At 37.2% G+C, this 27,173-nt stretch overlaps 9 protein-coding genes across 9 annotated transcripts; 4 read left to right on the top strand and 5 right to left on the bottom strand.

The window, feature by feature from the left end:
- Positions 1 to 11,127: 11,127 nt before the first annotated feature.
- GCK72_025904 (uncharacterized protein) lies at positions 11,128 to 12,527 on the bottom strand (the record flags this gene model as incomplete). Its single annotated transcript, XM_053736545.1, has 5 exons — positions 11,128 to 11,216; positions 11,261 to 11,510; positions 11,828 to 11,983; positions 12,113 to 12,232; positions 12,306 to 12,527. The coding sequence occupies 5 exons, from the start codon at positions 12,525 to 12,527 to the stop codon at positions 11,128 to 11,130; spliced, it is 837 nt and encodes a 278-aa protein (XP_053580111.1).
- Positions 12,528 to 14,348: 1,821 nt separating this feature from the next.
- On the bottom strand, positions 14,349 to 14,657 carry GCK72_025903 (uncharacterized protein; the record flags this gene model as incomplete). Its single annotated transcript, XM_053736544.1, has 1 exon — positions 14,349 to 14,657. The coding sequence occupies one exon, from the start codon at positions 14,655 to 14,657 to the stop codon at positions 14,349 to 14,351; it is 309 nt and encodes a 102-aa protein (XP_053580110.1).
- A 459-nt stretch (positions 14,658 to 15,116) lies between these two features.
- On the top strand, positions 15,117 to 15,329 carry GCK72_025902 (uncharacterized protein; the record flags this gene model as incomplete). Its single annotated transcript, XM_053736543.1, has 1 exon — positions 15,117 to 15,329. One exon carries the CDS (start codon positions 15,117 to 15,119, stop codon positions 15,327 to 15,329), a length of 213 nt encoding a protein of 70 aa, XP_053580109.1.
- Positions 15,330 to 17,752: 2,423 nt separating this feature from the next.
- GCK72_025901 (uncharacterized protein) lies at positions 17,753 to 18,564 on the bottom strand (the record flags this gene model as incomplete). The annotated part of the gene is made up of 2 exons (XM_003090613.2): positions 17,753 to 17,889; positions 17,964 to 18,564. The coding sequence occupies 2 exons, from the start codon at positions 18,562 to 18,564 to the stop codon at positions 17,753 to 17,755; spliced, it is 738 nt and encodes a 245-aa protein (XP_003090661.2).
- Positions 18,565 to 19,324: 760 nt separating this feature from the next.
- Positions 19,325 to 19,879, top strand: GCK72_025900 (uncharacterized protein; the record flags this gene model as incomplete). Its single annotated transcript, XM_053736542.1, has 1 exon — positions 19,325 to 19,879. One exon carries the CDS (start codon positions 19,325 to 19,327, stop codon positions 19,877 to 19,879), a length of 555 nt encoding a protein of 184 aa, XP_053580108.1.
- A 1,293-nt stretch (positions 19,880 to 21,172) lies between these two features.
- Positions 21,173 to 21,930, bottom strand: GCK72_025899 (uncharacterized protein; the record flags this gene model as incomplete). The annotated part of the gene is made up of 2 exons (XM_003105502.2): positions 21,173 to 21,309; positions 21,360 to 21,930. The coding sequence occupies 2 exons, from the start codon at positions 21,928 to 21,930 to the stop codon at positions 21,173 to 21,175; spliced, it is 708 nt and encodes a 235-aa protein (XP_003105550.2).
- Positions 21,931 to 22,468: 538 nt separating this feature from the next.
- On the top strand, positions 22,469 to 23,122 carry GCK72_025898 (uncharacterized protein; the record flags this gene model as incomplete). The annotated part of the gene is made up of 2 exons (XM_003105439.2): positions 22,469 to 22,916; positions 22,986 to 23,122. The coding sequence occupies 2 exons, from the start codon at positions 22,469 to 22,471 to the stop codon at positions 23,120 to 23,122; spliced, it is 585 nt and encodes a 194-aa protein (XP_003105487.2).
- Positions 23,123 to 23,936: 814 nt separating this feature from the next.
- On the top strand, positions 23,937 to 26,454 carry GCK72_025896 (uncharacterized protein; the record flags this gene model as incomplete). The annotated part of the gene is made up of 3 exons (XM_053736541.1): positions 23,937 to 24,100; positions 24,447 to 24,649; positions 26,276 to 26,454. The coding sequence occupies 3 exons, from the start codon at positions 23,937 to 23,939 to the stop codon at positions 26,452 to 26,454; spliced, it is 546 nt and encodes a 181-aa protein (XP_053580107.1).
- Positions 23,947 to 25,203, bottom strand: GCK72_025897 (uncharacterized protein; the record flags this gene model as incomplete). Its single annotated transcript, XM_003105585.2, has 4 exons — positions 23,947 to 24,122; positions 24,305 to 24,673; positions 24,796 to 25,020; positions 25,107 to 25,203. The coding sequence occupies 4 exons, from the start codon at positions 25,201 to 25,203 to the stop codon at positions 23,947 to 23,949; spliced, it is 867 nt and encodes a 288-aa protein (XP_003105633.2).
- Positions 26,455 to 27,173: the final 719 nt, after the last annotated feature.

Genomic DNA, 27,173 nt, shown 5'->3' with positions numbered 1-27,173 from the left:
CTTTATTTTATCTTTTTTCATCATTTTCTTTCTCTCACCTCAATAGGAGGTGATCGAGAACAACTCTTTTATTTTATCTCTTTTTCTCATCATTTCTTTTCTTTATCACCTCAATAGGAGGTGATCGAGAACAACTCTTTTATTTTTCTCCCTTTTTCTCATCATTTCTTTCTCTCACCTCAATAGGAGGTGATCGAGAACAACTCTTTATTTTTCTCCCTTTTCTCATCATTTTCTTTCTCTCACCTCAATAGGAGGTGATCGAGAACAACTCTTTTATTTTTCTCCCTTTTTCTCATCATTTTCTTTCTCTCACCTCAATAGGAGGCGATCGAGAACAACTCTTTTATTTTTCTCCCTTTTTATCATTTTCTTTCTCTACCTCAATAGGAGGTGATCGAGAACAACTCTTTTATTTTTCTCCCTTTTCTTATCATTTTCTTTCTCTCACCTCAATAGGAGGTGATCGAGAACAACTCTTTTATTTTTCTCTCTTTTTCTCATCATTTCTTCTCTCTCACCTCAATAGGAGGTGATCGAGAACAACCTTTATTTTTCTCTCTTTTTCTCATCATTTTCTTTCTCTCACCTCAATAGGAGGGTGATCGAGAACAAACTCTTTTATTTTTCTCCCTTTTTCTCATCATTTCTTTCTCTCACCTCAATAGGAGGTGATCGAGAACAACTCTTTTATTTTCTCCCTTTTTCTCATCATTTTCTTTCTCTCACCTCAATAGGAGGCGATCGAGAACAACTCTTTTATTTTTCTCCCTTTTTTCTTATCATTTTCTTTCTCTCACCTCAATAGGAGGTGATCGAGAACAACTCTTTTATTTTTATCTCTTTTTTCTCATCATTTTCTTTCTCTCACCTCAATAGGAGGTGATCGAGAACACTCTTTTATTTTTATCCTCTTTTTCTCATCATTTTCTTTCTCTCACCTCAATAGGAGGTGATCGAGAACAACTCTTTTATTTTTCTCTCTTTTTCTCATCATTTTCCTTTCTCTCACCTCAATAGGAGGTGATCGAGAACAACTCTTTTATTTTTATCCTCTTTTTCTCATCATTTTCTTTCTCTCACCTCAATAGGAGGTGATCGAGAACAACTCTTTTATTTTTATCTCTTTTTCTCATCATTTTCTTTCTCTCACCTCAATAGGAGGTGATCGAGAACAACTCTTTTATTTTTATCTCTTTTTCTCATCATTTTCTTTCTCTCACCTCAATAGGAGGTGATCGAGAACAACTCTTTTATTTTTCTCCCTTTTTCTCATCATTTTCTTTCTCTCACCTCAATAGGAGGTGATCGAGAACAACTCTTTTATTTTTATCTCTTTTTCTCATCATTTTCTTTCTCTCACCTCAATAGGAGGTGATCGAGAACAACTCTTTTATTTTATCTCTTTTTCTCATCATTTCTTTCTCTCACCTCAATAGGAGGTGATCGAGAACAACTCTTTTATTTTTCTCCCTTTTTTCTCATCATTTTCTTTCTCTCACCTCAATAGGAGGTGATCGAGAACAACTCTTTTATTTTCTCTCTTTTTCTCATAATTTTCTTTCTCTCACTCAATAGGAGGTGATCGAGACAACTCTTTTATTTTTATCTCTTTTTCTCATCATTTTCTTTCTCTCACCCTCAATAGGAGGTTGATCGAGAACAACTCTTTTATTTTTATCTCTTTTTGCTCATCATTTTCTTTCTCTCACCTCAATAGGAGGTGATCGAGAACAACTCTTTTATTTTTCTCCATTTTTCTTATCATTTTCTTTCTCTCACCTCAATAGGAGGTGATCGAGAACAACTCTTTTATTTTCTCCCTTTTTCTTATCATTTCTTTCTCCACCTCAATAGGAGGTGATCGAGAACAACTCTTTATTTTTATCTCTTTTCTCATCATTTTCTTTCTCTCACCTCAATAGGAGGTGATCGAGAACAACTCTTTTTATTTTTCTCCCTTTTTCTCATCATTTTCTTTCTCTCACCTCAATAGGAGGTGATCGAGAACAACTTTTATTTTATCTCTTTTCTCATCATTTTCTTCTCTCACCTCAATAGGAGGTGATCGAGAAACAACTCTTTATTTTTCTCCCTTTTTCTCATCATTTTCTTTCTCTCACTCAATAGGAGGTGATCGAGAAAACTCTTTTATTTTCTCCTTTTTCTCATCATTTTCTTTCTCTCACCTCAATAGGAGGTGATCGAGAACACTCTTTTATTTTTCTCCTTTTTCTCATCATTTTTTCTCTCACCTCAATAGGAGGCGATCGAGAACAACTCTTTTATTTTTCTCCCTTTTTCTATCATTTCTTTCTCTCACCTCAATAGGAGGTGATCGAGAACAACTCTTTTATTTTTCTCCCTTTTTCTTATCATTTTCTTTCTCTCACCTCAATAGGAGGTGATCGAGAACAACTCTTTTATTTTATCTCTTTTTCTCATCATTTTCTTTCTCTCACCTCAATAGGAGGTGATCGAGAACAACTCTTTATTTTATCTCCTTTTTCTCATCATTTTCTTTCTCTCACCTCAATAGGAGGTGATCGAGAACAACTCTTTTATTTTTATCTCTTTTTCTCATCATTTTCTTTCTCTCACCTCAATAGGAGGTGATCGAGAACAACTCTTTTATTTTTCTCCCTTTTTCTCATCATTTTCTTTCTCTCACCTCAATAGGAGGTGATCGAGAACAACTCTTTTATTTTTCTCCCTTTTTCTCATCATTTTCTTTCTCTCACCTCAATAGGAGGTGATCGAGAACAACTCTTTTATTTTTCTCCTTTTTCTCATCATTTTCTTTCTCTCACCTCAATAGGAGGTGATCGAGAACACTCTTTTATTTTTCTCCCTTTTTCTCATCATTTTCTTTCTCTCACCTCAATAGGAGGTGATCGAGAACAACTCTTTTATTTTTCTCCCTTTTTCTTATCATTTTCTTTCTCTCACCTCAATAGGAGGTGATCGAGAACAACTCTTTTATTTTCTCCCTTTTTCTTATCATTTTCTTTCTCTCACCTCAATAGGAGGTGATCGAGAACAACTCTTTTATTTTTTCTCCCTTTTTCTCATCATTTTCTTTCTCTCACCTCAATAGGAGGTGATCGAGAACAACTCTTTTATTTTTATCTCTTTTTCTCATCATTTTCTTTCTCTCACCTCAATAGGAGGTGATCGAGAACAACTCTTTTATTTTTCTCCCTTTTTCTCATCATTTTCTTTCTCTCACCTCAATAGGAGGTGATCGAGAACAACTCTTTTATTTTTATCTCTTTTTCTCATCATTTTCTTTCTCTCACCTCAATAGGAGGTGATCGAGAACAACTCTTTTATTTTTCTCCCTTTTTCTCATCATTTTCTTCTCTCACCTCAATAGGAGGTGATCGAGAACAACTCTTTTATTTTTCTCCCTTTTTCTCATCATTTTCTTTCTCTCACCTCAATAGGAGGTGATCGAGAACAACTCTTTTATTTTCTCCCTTTTTCTCATCATTTTCTTCTCTCACCTCAATAGGAGGTGATCGAGAACAACTCTTTTATTTTTATCTTCTTTTTTCTCATCATTTTCTTTCTCTCACCTCAATAGGAGGTGATCGAGAACAACTCTTTTATTTTTCTCCCTTTTTCTCATCATTTTCTTTCTCTCACCTCAATAGGAGGTGATCGAGAACAACTCTTTTATTTTTCTCCCTTTTTCTATCATTTTCTTTCTCTCACCTCAATAGGAGGTGATCGAGAACAAACTCTTTTATTTTTATCTCTTTTTCTCATCATTTTCTTTCTCTCACCTCAATAGGAGGTGATCGAGAACAACTCTTTTATTTTTCTCCCTTTTTCTTATCATTTTCTTTCTCTCACCTCAATAGGAGGTGATCGAGAACAACTCTTTTATTTTATCTCTTTTCTCATCATTTTCTTTCTCTCACCTCAATAGGAGGTTGATCGAGAACAACTCTTTATTTTTCTCCCTTTTTCTCATCATTTTCTTTCTCTCACCTCAATAGGAGGTGATCGAGAACAACTCTTTTATTTTATCTCTTTTTCTCATCATTTTCTTTCTCTCACCTCAATAGGAGGTGATCGAGAACAACTCTTTTATTTTTCTCCCTTTTTCTCATCATTTTCTTTCTCTCACCTCAATAGGAGGTGATCGAGAACAACTCTTTTATTTTTCTCCCTTTTTCTCATCATTTTCTTTCTCTCACCTCAATAGGAGGTGATCGAGAACAACTCTTTTATTTTCTCCCTTTTTCTCATCATTTTCTTTCTCTCACCTCAATAGGAGGCGATCGAGAACAACTCTTTTATTTTTCTCCCTTTTTCTTATCATTTTCTTTCTCTCACCTCAATAGGAGGTGATCGAGAACAACTCTTTTATTTTTCTCCCTTTTTCTTATCATTTTCTTTCTCTCACCTCAATAGGAGGTGATCGAGAACAACTCTTTTATTTTTCTCCCTTTTTCTTATCATTTTCTTTCTCTCACCTCAATAGGAGGTGATCGAGAACAACTCTTTTATTTTTCTCCCTTTTTCTTATCATTTTCTTTCTCTCACCTCAATAGGAGGTGATCGAGAACAACTCTTTTATTTTTCTCCCTTTTTCTTATCATTTTCTTTCTCTCACCTCAATAGGAGGTGATCGAGAACAACTCTTTTATTTTTCTCCCTTTTTCTTATCATTTTCTTTCTCTCACCTCAATAGGAGGTGATCGAGAACAACTCTTTTATTTTTCTCCCTTTTTCTTATCATTTTCTTTCTCTCACCTCAATAGGAGGTGATCGAGAACAACTCTTTTATTTTTCTCCATTTTTCTTATCATTTTCTTTCTCTCACCTCAATAGGAGGCGATCGAGAACAACTCTTTTATTTTTCTCCCTTTTTCTCATCATTTTTTTCTCTCACCTCAATAGGAGGTGATCGAGAACAACTCTTTTATTTTTATCTCTTTTTCTCATCATTTTCTTTCTCTCACCTCAATAGGAGGTGATCGAGAACAACTCTTTTATTTTTCTCCCTTTTTCTCATCATTTTTTTCTCTCACCTCAATAGGAGGTGATCGAGAACAACTCTTTTATTTTTATCTCTTTTTCTCATCATTTTCTTTCTCTCACCTCAATAGGAGGTGATCGAGAACAACTCTTTTATTTTTCTCCCTTTTTCTCATCATTTTCTTTCTCTCACCTCAATAGGAGGTGATCGAGAACAACTCTTTTATTTTTCTCCATTTTCTCATCATTTTCTTTCTCTCACCTCAATAGGAGGTGATCGAGAACAACTCTTTTATTTTTCTCCCTTTTTCTCATCATTTTTTTCTCTCACCTCAATAGGAGGTGATCGAGAACAACTCTTTTATTTTTCTCCATTTTTCTCATCATTTTCTTTCTCTCACCTCAATAGGAGGTGATCGAGAACAACTCTTTTATTTTTCTCCCTTTTTCTCATCATTTTCTTTCTCTCACCTCAATAGGAGGTGATCGAGAACAACTCTTTTATTTTTCTCCCTTTTTTCTCATCATTTTCTTTCTCTCACCTCAATAGGAGGTGATCGAGAACAACTCTTTTATTTTTCTCCCTTTTTCTCATCATTTTCTTTCTCTCACCTCAATAGGAGGTGATCGAGAACAACTCTTTTATTTTTCTCCCTTTTTCTCATCATTTTCTTTCTCTCACCTCAATAGGAGGTGATCGAGAACAACTCTTTTATTTTTCTCCCTTTTTCTCATCATTTTCTTTCTCTCACCTCAATAGGAGGTGATCGAGAACAACTCTTTATTTTTCTCCCTTTTTCTCATCATTTTCTTTCTCTCACCTCAATAGGAGGTGATCGAGAACAACTCTTTTATTTTTCTCCATTTTTCTCATCATTTTCTTTCTCTCACCTCAATAGGAGGTGATCGAGAACAACTCTTTATTTTTCTCCATTTTTCTCATCATTTTTTTCTCTCACCTCAATAGGAGGTGATCGAGAACAACTCTTTTATTTTTCTCCATTTTTCTCATCATTTTCTTTCTCTCACCTCAATAGGAGGTGATCGAGAACAACTCTTTATTTTTCTCCATTTTTCTCATCATTTTCTTTCTCTCACCTCAATAGGAGGTGATCGAGAACAACTCTTTTATTTTTCTCCATTTTTCTCATCATTTTCTTTCTCTCACCTCAATAGGAGGTGATCGAGAACAACTCTTTTATTTTTCTCCCTTTTTCTCATCATTTTTTTCTCTCACCTCAATAGGAGGTGATCGAGAACAACTCTTTTATTTTTATCTCTTTTTCTCATCATTTTCTTTCTCTCACCTCAATAGGAGGTGATCGAGAACAACTCTTTTATTTTTCTCCCTTTTTCTCATCATTTTCTTTCTCTCACCTCAATAGGAGGTGATCGAGAACAACTCTTTTATTTTTCTCCCTTTTTCTCATCATTTTCTTTCTCTCACCTCAATAGGAGGTGATCGAGAACAACTCTTTTATTTTTCTCCCTTTTTCTCATCATTTTCTTTCTCTCACCTCAATAGGAGGTGATCGAGAACAACTCTTTTATTTTTCTCCCTTTTTCTCATCATTTTCTTTCTCTCACCTCAATAGGAGGTGATCGAGAACAACTCTTTTATTTTTCTCCCTTTTTCTCATCATTTTCTTTCTCTCACCTCAATAGGAGGTGATCGAGAACAACTCTTTTATTTTTATCTCTTTTTCTCATCATTTTCTTTCTCTCACCTCAATAGGAGGTGATCGAGAACAACTCTTTTATTTTTCTCCCTTTTTCTCATCATTTTCTTTCTCTCACCTCAATAGGAGGTGATCGAGAACAACTCTTTATTTTTATCTCTTTTTCTCATCATTTTCTTTCTCTCACCTCAATAGGAGGTGATCGAGAACAACTCTTTTATTTTTCTCCATTTTTCTCATCATTTTCTTTCTCTCGCCTCAATAGGAGGTGATCGAGAACAACTCTTTTATTTTTCTCCCTTTTTCTCATCATTTTCTTTCTCTCACCTCAATAGGAGGTGATCGAGAACAACTCTTTTATTTTTCTCCCTTTTTCTCATCATTTTCTTTCTCTCACCTCAATAGGAGGTGATCGAGAACAACTCTTTTATTTTTCTCCCTTTTTCTCATCATTTTCTTTCTCTCACCTCAATAGGAGGTGATCGAGAACAACTCTTTTATTTTTCTCCATTTTTCTCATCATTTTCTTTCTCTCACCTCAATAGGAGGTGATCGAGAACAACTCTTTTATTTTTCTCCCTTTTTCTCATCATTTTCTTTCTCTCACCTCAATAGGAGGTGATCGAGAACAACTCTTTTATTTTTCTCCCTTTTTCTCATCATTTTCTTTCTCTCACCTCAATAGGAGGTGATCGAGAACAACTCTTTTATTTTTCTCCCTTTTTCTCATCATTTTCTTTCTCTCACCTCAATAGGAGGTGATCGAGAACAACTCTTTTATTTTTCTCCCTTTTTCTCATCATTTTCTTTCTCTCACCTCAATAGGAGGTGATCGAGAACAACTCTTTTATTTTTCTCCCTTTTTCTCATCATTTTCTTTCTCTCACCTCAATAGGAGGTGATCGAGAACAACTCTTTTATTTTTCTCCCTTTTTCTCATCATTTTCTTTCTCTCACCTCAATAGGAGGTGATCGAGAACAACTCTTTTATTTTTCTCCATTTTTCTCATCATTTTCTTTCTCTCACCTCAATAGGAGGTGATCGAGAACAACTCTTTTATTTTTCTCCATTTTCTCATCATTTTTTTCTCTCACCTCAATAGGAGGTGATCGAGAACAACTCTTTTATTTTTCTCCATTTTTCTCATCATTTTCTTTCTCTCACCTCAATAGGAGGTGATCGAGAACAACTCTTTTATTTTTCTCCATTTTTCTCATCATTTTCTTTCTCTCACCTCAATAGGAGGTGATCGAGAACAACTCTTTTATTTTTCTCCATTTTTCTCATCATTTTCTTTCTCTCACCTCAATAGGAGGTGATCGAGAACAACTCTTTTATTTTTCTCCCTTTTTCTCATCATTTTTTTCTCTCACCTCAATAGGAGGTGATCGAGAACAACTCTTTTATTTTTATCTCTTTTTCTCATCATTTTCTTTCTCTCACCTCAATAGGAGGTGATCGAGAACAACTCTTTTATTTTTCTCCCTTTTTCTCATCATTTTCTTTCTCTCACCTCAATAGGAGGTGATCGAGAACAACTCTTTTATTTTTCTCCCTTTTTCTCATCATTTTCTTTCTCTCACCTCAATAGGAGGTGATCGAGAACAACTCTTTTATTTTTCTCCCTTTTTCTCATCATTTTCTTTCTCTCACCTCAATAGGAGGTGATCGAGAACAACTCTTTTATTTTTCTCCCTTTTTCTCATCATTTTCTTTCTCTCACCTCAATAGGAGGTGATCGAGAACAACTCTTTTATTTTTCTCCCTTTTTCTCATCATTTTCTTTCTCTCACCTCAATAGGAGGTGATCGAGAACAACTCTTTTATTTTTATCTCTTTTTCTCATCATTTTCTTTCTCTCACCTCAATAGGAGGTGATCGAGAACAACTCTTTTATTTTTCTCCCTTTTTCTCATCATTTTCTTTCTCTCACCTCAATAGGAGGTGATCGAGAACAACTCTTTTATTTTTATCTCTTTTTCTCATCATTTTCTTTCTCTCACCTCAATAGGAGGTGATCGAGAACAACTCTTTTATTTTTCTCCATTTTTCTCATCATTTTCTTTCTCTCGCCTCAATAGGAGGTGATCGAGAACAACTCTTTTATTTTTCTCCCTTTTTCTCATCATTTTCTTTCTCTCACCTCAATAGGAGGTGATCGAGAACAACTCTTTTATTTTTCTCCCTTTTTCTCATCATTTTCTTTCTCTCACCTCAATAGGAGGTGATCGAGAACAACTCTTTTATTTTTCTCCCTTTTTCTCATCATTTTCTTTCTCTCACCTCAATAGGAGGTGATCGAGAACAACTCTTTTATTTTTATCTCTTTTTCTCATCATTTTCTTTCTCTCACCTCAATAGGAGGTGATCGAGAACAACTCTTTTATTTTTCTCCATTTTTCTCATCATTTTCTTTCTCTCACCTCAATAGGAGGTGATCGAGAACAACTCTTTTATTTTTCTCCCTTTTTCTCATCATTTTCTTTCTCTCACCTCAATAGGAGGTGATCGAGAACAACTCTTTTATTTTTCTCCCTTTTTCTCATCATTTTCTTTCTCTCACCTCAATAGGAGGTGATCGAGAACAACTCTTTTATTTTTCTCCCTTTTTCTCATCATTTTCTTTCTCTCACCTCAATAGGAGGTGATCGAGAACAACTCTTTTATTTTTCTCCCTTTTTCTCATCATTTTCTTTCTCTCACCTCAATAGGAGGTGATCGAGAACAACTCTTTTATTTTTCTCCCTTTTTCTCATCATTTTCTTTCTCTCACCTCAATAGGAGGTGATCGAGAACAACTCTTTTATTTTTATCTCTTTTTCTCATCATTTTCTTTCTCTCACCTCAATAGGAGGTGATCGAGAACAACTCTTTTATTTTTCTCCCTTTTTCTCATCATTTTCTTTCTCTCACCTCAATAGGAGGTGATCGAGAACAACTCTTTTATTTTTCTCCCTTTTTCTCATCATTTTCTTTCTCTCACCTCAATAGGAGGTGATCGAGAACAACTCTTTTATTTTTATCTCTTTTTCTCATCATTTTCTTTCTCTCACCTCAATAGGAGGTGATCGAGAACAACTCTTTTATTTTTCTCCATTTTTCTCATCATTTTCTTTCTCTCGCCTCAATAGGAGGTGATCGAGAACAACTCTTTTATTTTTCTCCCTTTTTCTCATCATTTTCTTTCTCTCACCTCAATAGGAGGTGATCGAGAACAACTCTTTTATTTTTCTCCCTTTTTCTCATCATTTTCTTTCTCTCACCTCAATAGGAGGTGATCGAGAACAACTCTTTTATTTTTCTCCCTTTTTCTCATCATTTTCTTTCTCTCACCTCAATAGGAGGTGATCGAGAACAACTCTTTTATTTTTCTCCCTTTTTCTCATCATTTTCTTTCTCTCACCTCAATAGGAGGTGATCGAGAACAACTCTTTTATTTTTCTCCCTTTTTCTCATCATTTTCTTTCTCTCACCTCAATAGGAGGTGATCGAGAACAACTCTTTTATTTTATCTCTTTTTCTCATCATTTTCTTTCTCTCACCTCAATAGGAGGTGATCGAGAACAACTCTTTTATTTTTCTCCCTTTTTCTCATCATTTTCTTTCTCTCACCTCAATAGGAGGTGATCGAGAACAACTCTTTTATTTTTATCTCTTTTTCTCATCATTTTCTTTCTCTCACCTCAATAGGAGGTGATCGAGAACAACTCTTTTATTTTTCTCCATTTTTCTCATCATTTTCTTTCTCTCGCCTCAATAGGAGGTGATCGAGAACAACTCTTTTATTTTTCTCCCTTTTTCTCATCATTTTCTTTCTCTCACCTCAATAGGAGGTGATCGAGAACAACTCTTTTATTTTTCTCCCTTTTTCTCATCATTTTCTTTCTCTCACCTCAATAGGCAACAGCAATGAGAGAATAAAAGAATAAGGACTGTGCCGCCCCTCTGAGACATCTCTTGGGTTTGACTGTACCGTGTAGTAAACCTGTCCTACTTAGCTTTCAGGTTTATTCGCAATAAAATAAAGATATGAATACATTTTCTTATCTTTCATTGTCTAATGACAAAGGTAGGGACTTGAAATTCGGGAATTTTTCAAAAAAAATTTTATTCTGGAGAAATAAAATATCTTCAGAAAAGACCATGATGAAAATAGGACTGGAGTAATTGGGAACTCTTTTCTTAGGACTTCTTGTACTGAGAATTGAAACGAGGCGCATCTTGTGAAATTGGAATTTAAAAGTGGTTGTAGGGCTCTTGGAATGATTAAACTATTGGGAGAATAAGTAATTCAAAAGATCAGAGCATAAAGCAATTAAGGCACAGCGGAATAGAAGAAGCACAGTGAGATAGAAATAAGAGATATGTGAAGAAATACATAAAGTGTGATTCGTAGATGAGGACAATCGAAAAAAATAATGTAATTATGATAGAGGGTCCTGCTTTTCAAGTTTGCTTTCAAATTCCAGAAGATTTGGTATCACTACAAGGAGCAGATTCCTCTGGCTTTAGGGGGAAGAACCGGGAACAGAATTCCATGAAGATTTCTGAAAATGAATTATAGCAATCTATAGTATTCGAAAAAATAAACCTTCGTCTGATTTTGCTGTCCCTTTGGTTTTCTCCACTATCTCCTGAACCGTCAGCTTCTTCTCTTTTTCTGCTCTTTTTTGACGATTTCTCCTCAAAAGTTCGCTTCTGTGTTCCTTGTACTCTTCCGAGTTTTTGTCCCATTTCTTCTTTTTTTCTTTTTTCATAACAGAGATTGAAGACGTAGAAAGTGGAGCCGATGGGTACGAATACATGGCGAAGTTTGGAACGAAAATGGGCAAATTGAACGCCTGCAATTAAACGCCATTAGGTTATTAAAATGCATTAGGAAGATAATTGATAATTTTTACAGTTTTTCTCCGGAAATCAGGATTTGCGAAAAGGTTCATGCTACAAACTAATAATAAAATCGAATTTAAATTTTGTTTGAGAAATTGAGCACACTTCATCAAAAACTATGTTCAAATTGTTCTAAATATTTTTTAAAGGCATTTTTCTAAAGTTGAAAGCCTAGATTTATATTGACACTCAAAATCTGTGTGAACTTGGGTTTTAATAGGAAGAATACTATATCAAAAAAGTTAGTGCTCATTTCGAAGTCACGTACCATTTGACGTTGTGCATTTATCGCCTTAAAGAGCTCCATTGTGCTCAGAGATCCGGAATCTTGGTATTCAGTTCCCGGGGTTGTGCTGGAAGTTGGGTTAACCTTGAAACCGTGAGGAATTGGTGATCTTTCAGCAGAGATCTCTGGTTTGATTGTCTGTAATGTATTAAAAATTAAAAATTTGACTAATTCAAGTCATTGTGCAGGTCAGAATCTTCTACAACCAGGCAAAACTCATTTGTTTTTCCATTATTGGATAAATTTTTAGGCTTTAGGAAAACGTACCTTTTCGAATTGAAGCGGATTTGGTTGTGGCGTCATGTTGAAACTCAGATTATGAGCAGTAGAGACATCAAGTGAGCTGTTTGAAGAAGAAGAAGATGTATTGAGCGCTGCCTCAAGCTTCTGGAATGTGCATGTGAAAATCGGTTATTGAAAACTAATGTGAAGGTCTAATCACTCTAGTAAAAATACTCACCTCAAAGAGTGGATAGTTCTTGATGAATTCTTGGATGATTGGATGACTCATCCAGTCCTCCATGTGCGGTGACAAACTTGAGGTGGGAGCGCTGGAGATGGTGTCCACTGGTTTCTCCGCAAGTGGTGATTTCTTTTCCGGCTCTGCAACAGCCCCTCTCGGAAACGTGGTGACAGCTTGAGACGAGGCTGAACACGCGGCAAGCATATCCACCCAATACATCTCCGTCCAATTTGGATAGATGGACAATGAACTGCCAAAATTTTGGCTTTCCAGTGTTCCATTCTCTCTGGGATTCATCTTTCTCGGATCCAATTTTCTGTTGAGTTCATTGTAAAACAAATGTTAAAGATAAAAAGACATTATGAGAAATTGATCATTTCGATGAGGAAAAAAACAAAAACAGTTACAAAAAACCGATTGATAACATATGGACTCTAACTACAATGAAATTCACAAGAATATATTGAGAAATCAGAAAATACCAGCAAAAGAGTGAAAGTACGCAAGCTTTTTTTCTGTTTAAACATATTATTCCTTTCTCTGATCATTTTTTCTCTAATCCCTTCTCGCGTAGCCTCTCCAACCATAACATTGTCACCATCCATAAGGAGACGTTTCTTTCAAATTTTGAACTCTACGCATATCACTATAATAATAATGTTTTTTGCTGACAGCACTGAACATTGATTAGAATAAACTATTTGCACCGTGACTAGCTTATAAGCGCAGTCGCTTTTTACTTGTAAGACAACATTGAAGGAGATAAAAAGGAATCATATTTTACTCCGAACAAATCAAACCGGCGTCTAAGTTTACTTTCAAATCTTTATGATGTATTTCGGAAACGACATATTATAATAAAATCATGAACAGATGTTACTTCGTAGAACAGAAATTGAACGACCTCTATCATACCAAAGAAAAACAACACCATTGAGAGACGAGGAGTGGCAGAGTGGGGACAGTAATAAATACGCAGAGATAGAGCTTGTCTCGCTAACAGACACAGATGATCTACTACTCGTGTAACAATTTAAAAGGTCCGATAAAGAGAAACTACGATGCAGAGTCTGAAATTAAGAATGATATTTTAAAAAGAGCTTTTGAATGCAGCATTTTGAGAACTGTCGTCATTTAGAAAATGGAGTTGAATGACCTCTACCACACCAAATCGAAAGAGTCATGATTCAGAGAAAGGAGGTGAGAGGAAACGCTTATCTGATAGATACGCAGAGATTTGGGGTGTAGTGTGTAATAGTTTAATGTGATAAATTCGAGAACAAAAAAGATGAGAAGCACAGTTTAGAGTTTGAAAGATCAGCGAACAGAACAAGTTTGTAACTATTGCTGACCCTGCATTCATAAACAAAGAGCGCGAAAGGTGCTAGAAAGCAGAAAAATCAGTGCCGAATAGCTACACCAAACAGCTACATTGAGAAAAAAGGAAAAAGTGGTAGCAAAGAGATGTGATAGAGGATAAATAAGCAGATAGCTTAGAAATGAAATTCTGTTAAAAAATTGATTTTGGAGAGAAATAAAGGATTGAAATGGAAAGGGGACAATATAGAGAAGAATCGTATGGTCTCTAAATCTAAATCTAAATCTAAAAGAGCAGAGTCTGATACCAAAAAGTGAGAATGGAGAAGTAAACACATGGAAAGGGAATTCAGAATCTTATAGCCTCTGTCAGAAAAGCAAAAGCTGCCTGTTAAAAAAGCGTAGTCGATTTTATCGAAAGAGTGAGAAAAGAGAAGTAGCAGAGATCTATGAAATGATAGTAACCACGCATGAATTAATAATTCAAGGAACAAGTCTCAGTCCGTAACATTTGAGAATGGCAAGAAGAGAACTCGAATGACCTTTACCATTCCAAACGAAAAGTGTCGACATTGAGAGAGAGAGGAAATGGAAGCAAGCGTCTATGCAGTGTATGCGCAGAGATTTGGTGTGTGTTGAGTAATCGATTTATGTGAAAAAATGGTGGGAGCTGAAAAATGTGATAAAAAGTGGAAACGCAGATGGACAGTTAGAACAATTATATTATGCATGAGTATATAGGGTAGTAGGGAAAAATGGAAAATAGGTGATCTGTAGTTGCTCTTCGTGATGGTCAGCATCTCTTTCATAGCGGAATGTTTCTCTCTTCAATCGTCGGTCTTCTTTTGCAAGATGTTGCCCCATTTTACAACGATCTTCTTCAAGTTTTTTCAGTTCTTTTTTCAGATTCTCGACTTCATCCGTTTTCGGTGGTAGTTGAGATTGCCGAACCTTATTTATCTTGGGCACTGACTGGGACGTAGAATTGACTCCTTGTCGTTTTACAGCAACATTTGCCCTGTTGCGGACCATACTTGCTGGCAGAGCCTGTAAGAAAGAGGAATGGAAAATAATGTAATGTAAAATAATGTGTTAGAAATATCAATATGAAAGAAAAACTATCTGAACGAAAAGTAGATGGCGAGAGGAAAACCAATAGAAAATCAATCGTGCAGAGGATTATAAGAAGTGGTTCGCAGTAACTCTGTTCTACGATGAGTTATGGTCTCCATAGATACAACCTCCGTTTGGACAAATGCGTGCGCTACTTTACGCTGCGTTTCGCTGCGAGACCCAAACGTTCTATTGATTTGGAACCCTAAGCAAACCGTCTTTTTTTTTTACCAATGCATACCCGATACAGATATGTACGCGTTGTTTATCAATACACCTAGTCTTGCAACACCCACACTTTCTTATTTCGTACTCTTTTTTTCTCTATGTCTTATAACAAAACTGTATGTAACGTTTCAAGAAAACAAAGTTTCGATAATGTCTACTGCGAGAACCGAGGCAGCGATCGCTGCTTTGAAGAATAAGATTGAAAAAACCAAAAAAGCGATCGAACTGAGAAAATCTTTCCTTGAGACTTTAAAAAAGGAGCACGATGATGCCAAGCTTCGAGTTACCAAAGCAATCAAAGATAAAAAGAGGATCTTGAAGCACCATGCGACTCGATTGAGAGGAATGATCTTTCAAATCTAACAATCCTGCCTTTTACTCTTTTCTTTTCAAAACGTATGTTCTTCCAATTCTTGAATACGCTTCTGTTATCTTCTGTCTCGCCCCCTCCTCACCTCTCTCTAGACTGCTGGAATCCACTTTACGAATTTACTCTAGGAAAACTCTCCAACGATGTAATATCCCTTTTTCGTCCTATTCACATCGTCTTGAACTCCTCTCAATCCACTCTATAAGACACCGTAGACTGAAAGCTCAATTACTCCTTATTTACAAATTTATTGCTGGCGCATCTCATTACCCAAACCTCAATTTCTTTATCAGACTGTCAAGTTCTCCTCGAAGACCCATGACCCTCATTAATCTCTCCCCCCTGTCCGATAACTTTTTCTCTTTTATTCTCCCCATTTGGAATGCCATCGTTGCCAATGTTAGTAGTTTCCTCTCCCCCTCCCAATTTGAACATCTTCTTGACTCTGCCATTACCCGGTTTTAATTAATTATCTCATCTGGTCATTTTGTTAAATACATATTATTCTTTTCTCATTTAATTTGCCTTCTTACGGTTATCTCTTCCCCCTTGCCAACTTGTCTGTCTACCCTCCTTTTTATATTTATTCTCATTCCCCGTTTCCTATGTATCATGTCATCCCTATTTTCTACTCGAAACTGTCTCGTGAGGGATCGTTTCTAGTCTTTTGAATCTATATGGTTTCCTTTTAGTCAAAATAAATTTAATTTAAAAAAATAAGAAAAAGTACCAAAAGCAACTTCAAGAAAAACGGCGAAATGGTTCTGTTTCTGAGAATGAAGAGTTTCACGCTCGGCTTGAGGCGAAAAGAAAGGTTATCAGGGAGCGACGAGAGGAATTTCTGAAGATGAAGGAAGAGGCAACTGGGTTTGCGCTGGCAAATAGAGATGTTAGGTCGTGCGGAATCTGCCTTGAAGACTACAACGACAATAAGAAACTTCCAAAGGTTCTTGGGAAGTTTGGTCACAGTCACGAAGCAGTGGTCGAAACAAATACTGGTTTTCCAGTATAAATTTTTCAGGTTGCGGGCACACCATCTGTCTTGTGTGTTTGGATAGTTTGGAGAAGAGTAATGGTCATCTTGTGAATTGCCCCTTCTGTCGTCATGAGTGTTCTACCAGAAATTGTCCAACAAACCTTTTTTCGTTGAACAAGTGATTTTATGTTGAAAACGTTCTTTATACTTTCGTTCTTTTTATTGTTTCAAATCTGTTCAAAAATAAATGTTAAGTTTTTTGTTTTGGCCTTTATGCAATCCTCAGAGTATCGCACACAATTACCTATTGGTACACACAAGCTGGACTCCGATCGGCGTCATTTGCTATTAGGTGAGAGAAGGGGGCTGACCTAGTCGGACCTAGTCGCTCTAGAATCTCGTCTCCCAATAGAATACAGTTGGTACACTCAAAAGAGGTTCTGATTGCTTGCTATCTAGTGTCGCCCTTTATTTATCAAGAACATTTGTCTGTGCCCACTTCTGATCTACACATACACTCTTCTTTCTGTCCTGGTCGCATTAGATCTCCTAATAGCATTCCCGACGATATTCTCAATGAAACTAATGATGTTGTTTCAATGAATCGATAGCTCTGTATTTGTACAACCCTCAGATATCCAATTGGAGATGGTTGGGTTTTCAGGTGGGAAATTCCGGGCCGGGCCGGGATGGGCCGGGCTGACAAAAAATTCTTCCGGCCCGGTCGGCCCCGATTCAAAAAATGTGCACCATTTTTTCACAAATTTCTGCAAAATTTTCATTTAAAAAAATCAAAGTTTTCAAATTTTCTCGTACGCTAAGTCTTTTACCGATGTTTTAAAGCACAGTCGAAAAATCCACTTTTTTGCAAAAAAAATCAAAAAAAATTTCAAATTTCTACAGGAGCAGGGCCGAGGAAAATTTTTCTGTCGGACCGGCCCGGCCTGGCCCGGCCCGGAATTTCCCAACCCTGCCCGCAATTGCAATACCAAAAGCGAGTGAACTGACGATATCTGTTCGACTGACCTCTTATTATATGTTACAGTATGAGTTATAATGCTTCATTTTTTCACCATCCATTTGTCTCACTGCTCTGTCATTTGACATGTATTTCATGTAATTCGGGACAACTCGCAAACGTAAGTTAGTACACACAAACGAGACTCCGATTTGAATCGCTGGCGAAGATTCCACTGTGACCTCTTCTGATCTACACATACACCGTGCTCGCTGTCCTATTCGCACTAGACCCTAGTCTACAAACAGCATCCCAAACTGGTCAACAGTCTCAAGGAAGTTAATATACAAATGTCAAGCATTCTTTAACACGTATTTATTTAAGACTGGAAAAGACAAATAACACAAAAATCTTTGAAGAACAAATATGAAATCTTTAAAAAAGAATAAAAGAATGATTGAAAAACAATATTAACTCCTTGATCAGAGAGCAGCAAAATTAGTTGGAAGAGATTCTGGGGATTCGTCGAGTTTTGTGTACCAACGATCGGAAGGGCATCGAACGTGTCCATCGGTGTAAAGTTCCTTGATACAGCCCAAACATACTGTATGTCCGCAAGCTGAAAATAAAGAAATGTGAGAGGTAGCTTCTAACGGAAACGTTTCAGTTAGAAATTAAATCAAATGAACTCACGCAAAATTTTTGGAACACTCTCGTTAAAGTTCTCATTGAATTCTATTTGACACATCTCGCAAGCTTTCCTTGAAGCCATCGCCCTGGCTGCTGTCATGTCCGAATTTTTGATTTTCTCTTTAAGATTATTGATCGTCTCGAGATAAGACTGTGCCATTCTTTCTTCTTTGGCAAATACATCGTCATCTGCTTTATCTGCTTCTTGACCTTTGTCCAAGGTCCTAGCAAGAGCCTCTTTTTCTTGCTTTTTCCAAACTAGCTCTCTGTCAATTTTATATTTAATGTACCGAAATTGTTCGCCATGGTGCTTAGCCTCCTCCTCGAGTTGAACGTTATCTCTCTTCAATCTTCCTGTTTCTTCAATAATAAACTTTCCAGCTTCACGGTATTTTTTTTCTGCCTTCTCTAACTCCTCCCTCAGAATTCTGATTTCGTCCTTCCTGTCGGTTTTTTGAGGTTGCTCCGTTTTTCTCTTCTTCGCCACGGGCTGAGAAGCCTGAATTTTTCTTTTCTTTGGCACTGATTGAGAATTTTCATTTGGAAAATTTTCATTCTCAGTTTCCGCCCGTCTTGTTTTGACTCTTCCATTGTTTCGGATCATAATGCCACGAATTGATTGTTAGTTGATTCTGTAAAAAAAAAGTGGGATGGAAAATAATGTACTATCAATAATATGTAAGGTATGACTCAATGAAAGAAAACATGTCAGAAGAAAAACTAGCAGGCAAGAAGAAAATCAATGAATATTTGAGGTAAATGAATAATAAGGAATGATGCGTCTCTTTCACATTGAGTTATGGTCGTCATAAATATTGTTTCACTCGTTGGACAGATGCGCGCGCTACGTTTTGCTGCGTTTTGTTGCAGGACCATTGAGTTGTAGTCTCCATATATCTAAATATCTATTATAAATGAAAGAAACACAATCAGAACGACAAGTATGTGGCGAGAAGAAAATCAATGTATCGTTGGGGAGGAGGAAGATAAGAAAACGTGATGCACAGTGACCCTGTTCTACATTATGTTATGGTCTCCAGGAATACTGCTCTCCCGTTTTGACAGATGAGCGCGCTGCACTTTGCTGCGTTTCGTTGCGAGACCATTGATTTACGATCTTCATAGATATTGCTTGCCTCGCGGGAAAAATCTGCGCGCTACACTAGCTTTGCTGCGTTTCGTTGCGAGACCCAAACTCTTCTATTGATTTTGGAACCCTAAGCAGACGATCATTATTTGATTTCTAAAGACTTATTCTCTTGAATATACGTCGTTTTGCGACCATCGCTCATTTTGAAATCTCTCTCTCTCTCCCTTTTTTTCTTTCCCGTTTGTTTATTGCCAAGAGCATCATAATTTTCAGAATGTCCACTCGTCGTATTGAATCAACCATTGTTGCTTTGAATGAAAAAATAGAGAAGACAAAAAATGCAACTAAAGAGAAACTTTTGTTTCTGAAGCCTTTAGAAGACGAACACAAAAGATTGAAATTCGAAAAACAGAAGGCTAACGATTTCAACGAGGAGAATCTCAAAGCTCACGCCAACCACTTGAAATCAATGGACCGCGATATGGTACAATTCCGGCAGGATTTTCACCGTCGGAAAAGAAGTGCTGGAGCAACTTCTGAAACAGAAGACTTCCATGCTCTTCTCGAAACAAAAAGAGAAGAAACCAGGCAGCTTCGTGAAAAGTCTCTAAAATTGAAAGCAGAAGTGCTTTCTGGAATTGTACAAGTGAATGAAGACGCTCCGTCTTGCGAAGTCTGCACTGACGAGTATAATGAAGATGAGAATATGCCGAAAGTTCTTGGTGAGTGTCGTCATGGTCACGAAATAGTCGTCAAAAAATATATAGGTCTCTATCTTCTAATGAACATTTTTCAGGTTGCGGACACACAATCTGCTCTAAGTGCCTGAAAAATTTGGACAAGTATAACAATTCTGTAAACTGTCCCTTTTGCCGCAAGAGATGTTGTTTTATGACCTGCCCTCCTAACCTCTTCATATTAAAAAAATAATGTATTTTGTGTTCAATGTCTTTATTACTTCATATCTTATTGGGAATAAATGTTAACTTTTTTAAATTGTCATACGATGAATACAGGACAATTCAGCGTCCTAGAGCACCAGACTTCAACTCGCCAAACGTTACCGTTTAGTTACTACACACAAACGAGGCTCCGATCTGAGTTTTTTGCTATTTAGTGAGAGAAGGCGAGTGTAGGTCTTCTGGTTTACACACTCACTCCATCCGCTCTCCTAATCGCACTAGACCCTTATCTCCTAATAACATCCCCAACTGATCGACAACCTCCAAAACGCTACCTTTTAGTTATTCCTACATTTGATCGTCTGATCTGAATTGTTAGTTGTTTTTTGGGAAGAATTGTGTGCGGTTTTCCAATAAGAACTTTTCAGGTTGCGGGCACACCATCTGCCTTGTGTGTTTGTATAGTTTGGAGAAGAGTAAAGCCCAACCTCTGTGCTAGTCGCACTAGACTCTTGTCCCTGCATCCCTAACAAGTCGCCAGCCTCAAAGAAACTAATATAATCGTTTCAATAAATCATTAGGTCTGTATTTATACGGCTCACAGATATCCAAATGGAGATGGTTGGGTTGGCATTTACCCACAATTGCGATATGAAAAGCGAGCGAACTGACAATAGCTATTTCGCGATCCCTTCATGGTCAGATATAATTCCGTTTGCATCTTCACCATCGTTCTGATCCTGATTTGATAAATTATGCACAACTAGCCAAGTTGAAGTATCCGTTTGATTCACCTCTTATTATATGCAACAGTAGGAGTTGTTCTGCTTCATGGTTTATTCAGTCACTTGTTACTATCTTTACTGAAGTCATCTAACTGCTTGTGAGAGTGTGTACAATGCATTTGGGAAACCCCTATATATGTACAACCACAGTAATAAAGCACAACTCGCACAACTGTTAACCACACAAACGAGGCTCCGATTCAGCTGTTTATTGGGAAAACTTGTATGTGCTCTCTTTTGATCTACACATACACTATTTTCTATGTTTTATTCGCACTACACCCTTGTCTCCTAATAGCACCCCTAACTGGTCAACAGTATCAAAAAAGCCAATAAACATCTGTATTTTCCTCATGAATGTGAACGCGTATTTATTTAAGACTCAAATTGACTGAGAATCCAACAACGTTTGTAATAACAATACAAAATCCTTGATCAGAGAGCAGCAAAATTTGTTGGAAGAGATTCTGGAGATCCGTTGAGTTTGGTGAACCAACGATCAGAAGGGCATCGAACGTGTCCGTCGGTGAGAAGTTTCTTGATACATCCCAAACATGATGTATGTCCGCAAGCTGTAAATAAGGAAATGTCTTGAGTTCAAAACGATATGAAACAAACTCACGCAAAATTTTTGGAACACTCTCGTTAAAGTTCTCATTGAATTCTATTTGACACATCTCGCAAGCTTTCCTTGAAGCCATTGCTCTGGCTGCTGTCATGTTCGAATTCTTGATTTGTTCCTTGAGATTATTGATCGCCTCGATATAAGTCTGTGAAATGTTTTCTTCTCTGGCAAATACATCGTTATCTGCTCTATCTGCTTCATCACCTTTTTCCAAGCTCTTAACAAGCACCTCTTTTTCTTGGGTTTTCCAAACTAACTCCCTGTCAGTTTTAATTTTAATGAACCGGAGTTCCACGCCATAATCCCTTATCTCATCTTCAAGTTGAACATTTTCTCGCTTCAATCTTCTTGTTTCTTCAGCGATGAACTGTACAGCTTCACGGGATTCTTTTTCTGCCTTTTCTAACTCTTCCCTCAGAATTCTGATCTCGTCCTGCTTGTTGAGTTCCTGAGGTTGCTCCGTTTTTCTTTTCTTTGGCACTGGCTGAGAGGTCGTCTTTTCCTTTTGAGAATTTTTATTCTCTGTGAGAGCCCGTTTTGTTTTGACTCTTCCATTGTTTCGAACCATAATGCGACGAATTGATTGCTAGTTGATTCTAAAAAAATGGGATGTAAACAATCTAATTTCAAGAATAGGTTAGGTTTATCTAAATGAAAAAAAAACTATCAGAACAAAAACTCGCAGAAAAAAAGAAAATTAATGATGAATAGTTGGGGTGGATGAACAGGAAATGGTGCGCAGTGACCCTGCCTCTTCTATATTGAGTTATGGTCTACATAGAAACAGTTCTCCCGCTGGACAGATGCGCGCGCAGCGTTTTGCTGCGTTTCGTTGTGAGACCACTGATTTATGATGTTCATAGATATTGCTTGCCTCGCGGGAATCTCTGCCCCTTCACTAGCTTTGTTGCGTTTCGTTGCAAGACCCAAACGTTCTATTGATTTTGGAATCCTATGCAGACAGTCATTATTTCCTCTCTGAACACTTCTTCTCTTGGATATACGTTGTTTTGCGACCATCGCTCATTCTGATATTTTTTCTCTTCCTTTTTTCTCATTCTCGTTTGTTTATTGCATGAAAATTCAAGAGCATCAAAATTTTCAGAATGACCACCCGTCGCCTTGAAGCCACCGTTGTTGCTTTGAAAGAGAAAATAGAAAAAACAAGAAATGAAACTCAACAGAAATTTTTGTCCTTGACGCCTTTGGAAAAGGAACGCGATACATTGAAACTCGTAAAGCAGGAAGCAATCGATTTCAACGAAGAGCACATCAAAGAACACGAAACTCGATTGAAAGCACTCGACCGCGACATGGTACAATTCCAAAAGGATTTTCACCGTCGAAAAAGGAGTGCTGGATCATCTTCTGAATCTGATGATTTTCATGTGCTTCTTGGAGAAAAACGGGAAGAAACCAGGCAGCTTCGTGAGAAGTTTGTAAAGTTGAAAGCAGAAGTGCTTTCTGGAGTTGTACAAGAAAAGGGAGACGCTCCATCCTGTGAAATCTGCACTGACGAGTTCAATGAGGATGAGAACCTGCCAAAAGCTCTAGGTGAGTGTCTTTACGGTCATGAAATACTGGTCAAAAATATATAGGTACATTTTAATGAAAAGTTTTCAGGTTGTGGACACACAGTTTGTGCAAAGTGTCTGAAGAATTTGAATGAATACAACGATCGTATTGTGATGTGCCCATTTTGCCGCAAAATTTGGCAAATCAAGAATTGCCCAACCAATCTCATTATTTTAAACAAATAATAAAAATAATTTCTGCTCAATCTTTTTTTAAATTCTGATTTACAATAAATGTTCTTTTTCTTTATTTGGAGGTTATGTAATCCGCAGAGTATCACACAAAATTACCTATTGGAACACACAAACGGGACTCCGATCTGGGTCACTTTCTATTTAGTGAAAGAAGGCGAGTAAGTCTTCTGGTTTACAATCTCACTCCATCTACTGACCTAGTCGCACAAGACTCTCGTCTCCTAATAGCATCCCCAACAGGTCGACAGTATCTTGGAAGCAAAACCAGTTGTTTCAACAAATAGATAGCTCTGTATTTGTACGACTCACAGATATTGATGTAACTACTTGCACTTTGTATACTTCCCTATTAATTTATTTCAAAAGAATGCGTGGGTATGTGGGAAGGGCTCCTAAAGTAATAAAAACGGAGGCAGAATAAATGGGGTCAAAAACAATAAAAGAGAAATCTCTGAGAATTCGGGACAATTTCCCAAACTGAGCTAGCAACTGAATCTAACACATTGGGTCAAAAACAACAGTTGTAACAAGAACAAAAAACTATCGGATCATTTCCCGAACTAGACTAGCAACTTAACCTTAAGGAGGCAACAATTGAAGCGAATGAAAACAAAAGTGAGGAAACTATTCCTATTAACAAATGTAGAATTTTCTACAGTACGCCTGGCTTATAGCGCAATGGCTTCAAAAACAGTAACAGATACAGAAAAAGGAACAAGTGAAAAAACAGCTATTAGAGCTTGAGTAAGAGCTAGAAGAGATAATAATATTCAGTGGGACGAGGAAAAAGTATGGATTCTGCTAGATGAATGAAACTACTTGTTCGACAATTTATCTCCATGATCGTCACAATGAGAATCGGACGGTCCTTTGTCCGCGGTATCTGTCTCCATGTCATTCGAATCTTCTTGTGAAGCCTCACGGCGACGAACGATGGCACGACGACGTGCAAAGATTCTTCCGGAGCTTGTGATTTGCGAACGTCCGGCTTCTGAAATAAGAAATTGATTGAGTTGATCGAATTCACAAAAAGAAATGGTGTCTCCCTCAACTTTTTGCAGATATCAAAGTGCCACAACACTTTGAAACAGTTTCATTAGCGAACAACCAGATGAGCTATATTGTAAATAGCCAAGTATCTCACTAAAATTTGATTGGTTGGAAACAACTTACCTGTGGCACTAACTGATGGTTCTCCACTTGCGGATGGAGCTTGTCCTGATTGGCCTGTAATCTCAACGCCAGCAATGCTCAATGATGCATGATGACTGGGAACTGACGATTCTCCATCATTTTTCGAATGCTTAACTTTCAGATCGAATATTCCTCCGGCGTCGCTCGGTCTTTTTCTAGTGACTGGAGGACGAGACGTCGACACAGTCATCGACTCCAAATTGTCAATGTCCATTTCGAGATCAAGTGGGAGTGACGTTCTTGCCGAAAGCTTGCTTGATTTCTCATCACTTTTCGGCGACGACTCGACGTTTCCGGTTGATGCAGAATCAGATGAAGATGATGGTTGGCGCACAACCCGGAAGCGGCCTGAAAAAGAAGAAATAATTTAACTTTGAAAGTAAATTCATTGTGACGCCAGTGATATGAGAAATGTTAAAAATCTCACTCCGGCGGAATATCGAATTCACAATGGGTATTACAACACTTACCTCGTCCTCTACGGCTGGAAATACGTCTTAGGTAGATGGACGGTAGTCCAGATGGACCGGCACCATCATTCGAGTCTGAGTGATAGCCTGCCATCGAGAACATTGGACGCGTGGATGGGGTGACTTGAGCGGCTGCAACATCTCCAATTGGTAGTTCCGGTGTCACCAAATTCTCTCTATGACCGAGTTCCGGAGTGACATTGTGATGAATGGAATTGTCTGATTCTGAAATATTGAAATTATTTTGTGAACTGGACGGAAAATATTCATCAATTTCTTTCTCTGCTAGACATCTCTGAAATATTACTAACCTCCAAATTCCATTGGGTCTGTATCCGAATCCAATGCACGAAGATCTCTGGGCGAGCTTGAGGGAGAGCTGTGTGGTGAACGGATCGGTGCGCTCATCTTCCTGGAAAATGGAAAATTGAGTGTTACAGGATTCCTTGAGCAAATGTTACAAACGGAAAATACGAATTTGGGTAGAAAAAAGTGCATATACTATCGATTTTTGCAGAAAACAAAGAGAATGAGAAAATGAGAGGTAGGGGATGAGGGCAGGTTGGGAGGACACACTCCTCACCTTTGCTAATGGACAAAGGCGGTGAGAGAGGTCGGATGTTAAGGGGAACACACGCATTGTTGCTAAACAGGGCGCGCTCGTCATTTCGGAGCATCGTTTGCGTGGACTACAATATAGTGCACGTCTTCAAAACAAAAAAGAAATGCGAGGCAATAATGAGGACTAATAAATGATGGAGAACAACGAAAGAAAAAAATGAAGGAAGTGAAGAGTATGGCCGAATGAGGCCGCGTGCGCGTTCGTTACTCCGGCGCATCGTTGTACGCCCCCGCGTGCGGAGCATCGTTGTATGCGCGCCCTACCCGTATACTAATACGCCTTCAACGTTACTGACGCGTTTCTCGGCACCGCACACGAGAAAGACGCTAATACTAGAGCTGATTCTGTCAAAAAATCAAGACTGTTAGGAAAAAAAATTAAAATGAATAAAATGAATTGAAATTGTCATTAATAGACTTCCATCATTTAGAAAATGTCTTACAACACAAAATAATGCCTCAAGACCAATTACGGGAAAGATTAAGAGCAAGATATAACTAATTTGAGCCAAACTCAAAAAACGACGTGAATCCTGAATTAGTTTTGTGATTTTTGTTCACTAAGTAGTTTATTTACGGTTGTGTTGTCATCAAACAGGTAAAAAAACCTCACCACTGACTTCATAGAAATTGGTCACGGTAAAAATGAGCATTTGCCAGGCTTTTGAAATCATTGAAATCTTCCTTTTGAAATCATTGAAAACATTTTCGTAAAAATTCATTCAAAAAATTGTATTTTGAAATTTGCAACGAGGCTATTTGTATCTATCTTTATAAAAACTATTAACTGATTTAACATTGACAAAAATATAGTTCCGATTCTGAAATTTCTTTGTTCCCAATTGAATGTTTACTTCAGGTAGCGCAAATGCTCCAAGGTCGCTGGATCGTAGGATGATTATTGCTAGACGACGCCTGGCTCGAGAAGGACAAACGGAACAACCGAACGTTATGGATAGTTATCTTTCTGGCGAAGAACTGTCCGTTTCCACTGCACCATTTGATCCAAAGCAACATGATTCTTCAGATAAGAAGTAATCGAGAAACAAGAAAAATAATTCAATACTCAAAACATCCGCTTTGTTGTATTTGTGGTTTTTTCTTTGATCCTTCACTTTTGCCTGTTTAACCAACCGATTCTTTTTACACGCCTAGCTGTTTCTGTAAGAGCATAGTCGTACCATATTTGTTTTTCTCAGTCTTTAAATGCAAGCTTGTTGTCATTTTGAGTTGCTTTTCTATTAAATTCCACGCCCTTTCTTTTATCGTGGAGTTGCGCTAGCTCTCTCCGTTTTTATCTGTAAACCCTGATATTGTAATACAGTTGAAATAATGATCATTGTTAGCCAGCAAATTTTTATGTTTTTCAGTTTCTTCTTGTTTTAATTAGTGTCCCTTTATTCTTTTTTCTCTTCAAAACTCAATTTTTTTGAATACGGAAAACCAACCTTGTTTTATATTAACTCGCATGAAGAGAAAAAAGATTTCAAGTTTTTTATAGTGCCGTTTTTTTATCCAGGACAGTGGCTCTAATCCGTTAGTAGCAGATTCACATCTTTTCTCTTTTTTCTCACGTATTATGTTGTAAATACAAAAGGGATTTACGTCAGATATTTGTTTCCATTTTTGATTTGCTTATCAAACCAGAAGTTCAATTTCCTTCAAAAAGAGGCGTGGATTTTAATCTGAAGAACAATCTTATTTTACTTTACGCGAGGCAGTCATTTGAGAACTCAACCATCGCCAGTTGGATATCT

The sequence above is a fragment of the Caenorhabditis remanei genome, chromosome X (genome assembly GCF_010183535.1).
Source record: "Caenorhabditis remanei strain PX506 chromosome X, whole genome shotgun sequence".
In the NCBI taxonomy this organism is placed as follows: domain Eukaryota; kingdom Metazoa; phylum Nematoda; class Chromadorea; order Rhabditida; family Rhabditidae; genus Caenorhabditis; species Caenorhabditis remanei.
This window is presented reverse-complemented; position numbering and strand designations above follow the sequence as displayed.